Below are 2,893 nucleotides of genomic sequence, written 5' to 3'. Positions count from 1 at the left end.
GATAACGACACACTAGAAAACGTAACGCTACACCGAACAGAACTAATAAAATTAAAAAATAAACTAGAAGAATTAAATAATAATCTACAAGACAACGAACAGAACTTCTTTGTTCAAAAACAATTTGTTTATCCAATGGCTACAAGCGGAATCATAACAATAATTATAATAGCCATTGTAACATATATAATTATAAAAAATAAAAAGAGGAGAATGAAACGACCATCGGTCAGGATATACGATGAAGAACCACGTATATCCTACGGACTCCCAAGACCTATACTAAAGCGTAGTCTAAGTACGCGATTTTAGATAGTAAGAAACGATTATAACAAATATTATATACGGGAAAAATAATGTATTCGTTAGAATAAGAAAGGGTATAACTAAAGAAAAACGTTGTACCCCCGTTTTTCTTTTTTCAACGGGGGAGGGATGTTATAGCCCAAAACGGCTATAACCAAATTAGCATAATTATTAATTATTAAATATTATTTAACGTCTTCCGACTATAACTCGAAGCCGAGGAAGACGTATAAAGTTACGAGCGCAATCGCTGACAAAGCAAGCCACGCGCGGAGGCCACGCGTTCGCGAGACTCGAAGAACGATACGCCGGAAATGCAAGCAAAGAATATACGTAGCTTGCATCCGGGGTTTTTCCACCCAAAATCGAGCGACACGACCACCTATGGTCCTGTCGCTAAGCGATCTCCTCCAAAAAACTAATCGAACAGGAGGTGATAAAACTACCCACCTCGAACGAGCGCTAGGCAGTCCTAATCACAAAATCACACGAACCAGTTATAATCATACAATTACGTAGTGCGAATAAATTAACAATAGCATCCACGAGACAGACTAACGTAAATGATTTAATAATAAAGAACGTCCCAGCTGATATCAGGCACGCAAAGTAACTCTATACCGCGATAAGCCAAGTTAAAGTGCGCAAAGGAAAAGAAGAGTTAAAGTCGATGTAACTAAATAAATGATTTTTATTCTACTCAAACTACATATTTACTACAACGGCGGAACGACCCTGCGCGATCCCGAACTCCTTAGTTCTAATTTGGCCAACGATCCCCAAAAATTCGCTGTGCTTCCACGAAGGCACAACAAATTGTTTGAGAGCAATGCATTCCGCACATGAATGCAAAAGTAAATATTCTTGTCGGGTTTGTCACAAGAAGCATCATTCGATGCTACACGTTGACTCGGATTCTAGCTCAAGTGCATTGAAAAATGCACAGTCTAATTGCTCGTCGCCTCAAGCGTCGGATACGACGCCGGAGGTAAACTCGTTGAGCGCTTCAACCGTAACGCGAAAGCGCTCACCCGTCCTCCTAGCGACGGCCTGGGTAACAGTTCGCAGTCCGTCGGGCCGCACCGCTGTCGTTCGAGCTCTCCTCGATCAGGGCTCGGAAATGACATTCATTTCGGAAAGTTTAGCGCAAATCTTGCGCTTAAAACGAATTCGCATGCCGATCTCCGTTTCCGCCGTCGGCGGGATAAACGCGGGGACTTTTCAACACGCGACACACATATTTATTTCTCATCGAGAATCTCTCGCTCCGTCGCTTTCAACCACTGCGCTCATTCTAAAGTCGCTAACCTCTTACACTCCGAGAAGACACGTGGATCTCTCGTCACTTTCTTATCTCTCCGATTTACCGCGAGCAGATTCGGATCCGACGAGTTCCGATCCGATAAATCTCATAATCGGAGCCGATCTCTATAGCGATATCATTCGCGACGGTATTCGCAGAGGAAGCGTCGGGCAACCCTTCGCTCAGAATTCCATTTTCGGATGGATAATATCGGGACCTCTCACATCGCTCGAGAGTAACGATCCCTCTCAGTCGACAATGACTTCCGTTCATTGCACTCGCGGTAGCATTTCCGCTCATCACACAATAAGCTCTCCCTCTCTCGAAGAGGAACTTCGTCGCTTTTGGGAGGTCGAAGAACTCCCCCGACAAACTCATCTCACACCGCACGAAAAGCAGTGTGAAGAGCATTTTCGCTCGACTCATTCTCGCGACTCAAACGGACGGTACATTGTGCGGCTACCGTTCAAAAGGGGTCCGCCGATTGACATCGGAAATTCAAAACTTCGGGAGGAGAAAATGCTAAATTCGTCACTCCGCGAACTTCTTGATAAATCGGAGCTCGCGACAGAATATCGCGAATTTCGCGTGATATAGATTATCAACGGATCTTGTGGAAGTCATCGCTGTCAGAACCGCTCATCGATTATCAACTACTAACGGTTACGTATGGAATGTCATGTGCTCCGTTTCTGGCCCTTCGGGTATTAAAACAACTAGTCATCGACGAGGGCCAGCATTTTCCGCTTGCTGTTCCTATCCTAAGCGATAATATTTACGTCGACGACTTACTATTCGGAGCTGACGATACCATTCGAATTCGGCAAGCGCGCGATCAATTAAACTCTATGTTAAAGCGCGGCGGATTCGTATTACGGAAATGGGCGAGCAACTCGCCCTCTCTTCTCGAGGACATCGAAATCGCAGATCACGGTCTAGCCACGAACAAACCTCTGTCTGAAGACGAACAAATCAAAATCCTCGGAATCGGGTGGAGTCCGGCAAACGATATTTTCGAGTTTCGCGTGTCGCTGGCTGATAACGCCCCGGAAACAAAGCGTACGATCTTATCCGCGATCGCAAAATTCTACGATCCGCTTGGGTGGGTCACTCCGGTCACGATTACCGCAAAAATATTTATGCAGCAACTCTGGCGACTTAAAAGCGGTTGGGATGACGCGATTCCCGAGCTACACATCGTAAAGTGGAGAGAAATCTATTCTAGGCTCTCATATCTCAATAATTTGCGAATAATACGCTGGATCGGTCGCGGATCGGATACAA

The 2,893-nt window shown here is 45.1% G+C and overlaps 1 protein-coding gene across 1 annotated transcript; it reads left to right on the top strand.

Annotated features, from left to right (window-relative positions):
• Positions 1-1,135: 1,135 nt before the first annotated feature.
• On the top strand, positions 1,136-2,206 carry LOC115235692. The gene has a single exon (XM_029807632.1). It carries the CDS (start codon positions 1,136-1,138, stop codon positions 2,204-2,206), a length of 1,071 nt encoding a protein of 356 aa, XP_029663492.1.
• Positions 2,207-2,893: the final 687 nt, after the last annotated feature.

This window comes from Formica exsecta, unplaced genomic scaffold (genome assembly GCF_003651465.1).
Source record: "Formica exsecta isolate Colony F162 unplaced genomic scaffold, ASM365146v1 scaffold231, whole genome shotgun sequence".
In the NCBI taxonomy this organism is placed as follows: Eukaryota; Metazoa; Arthropoda; class Insecta; order Hymenoptera; family Formicidae; genus Formica; species Formica exsecta.
The sequence above is the reverse complement of the archived record's forward strand: the minus strand, read 5'-3'. Positions and strand labels throughout refer to the sequence as shown.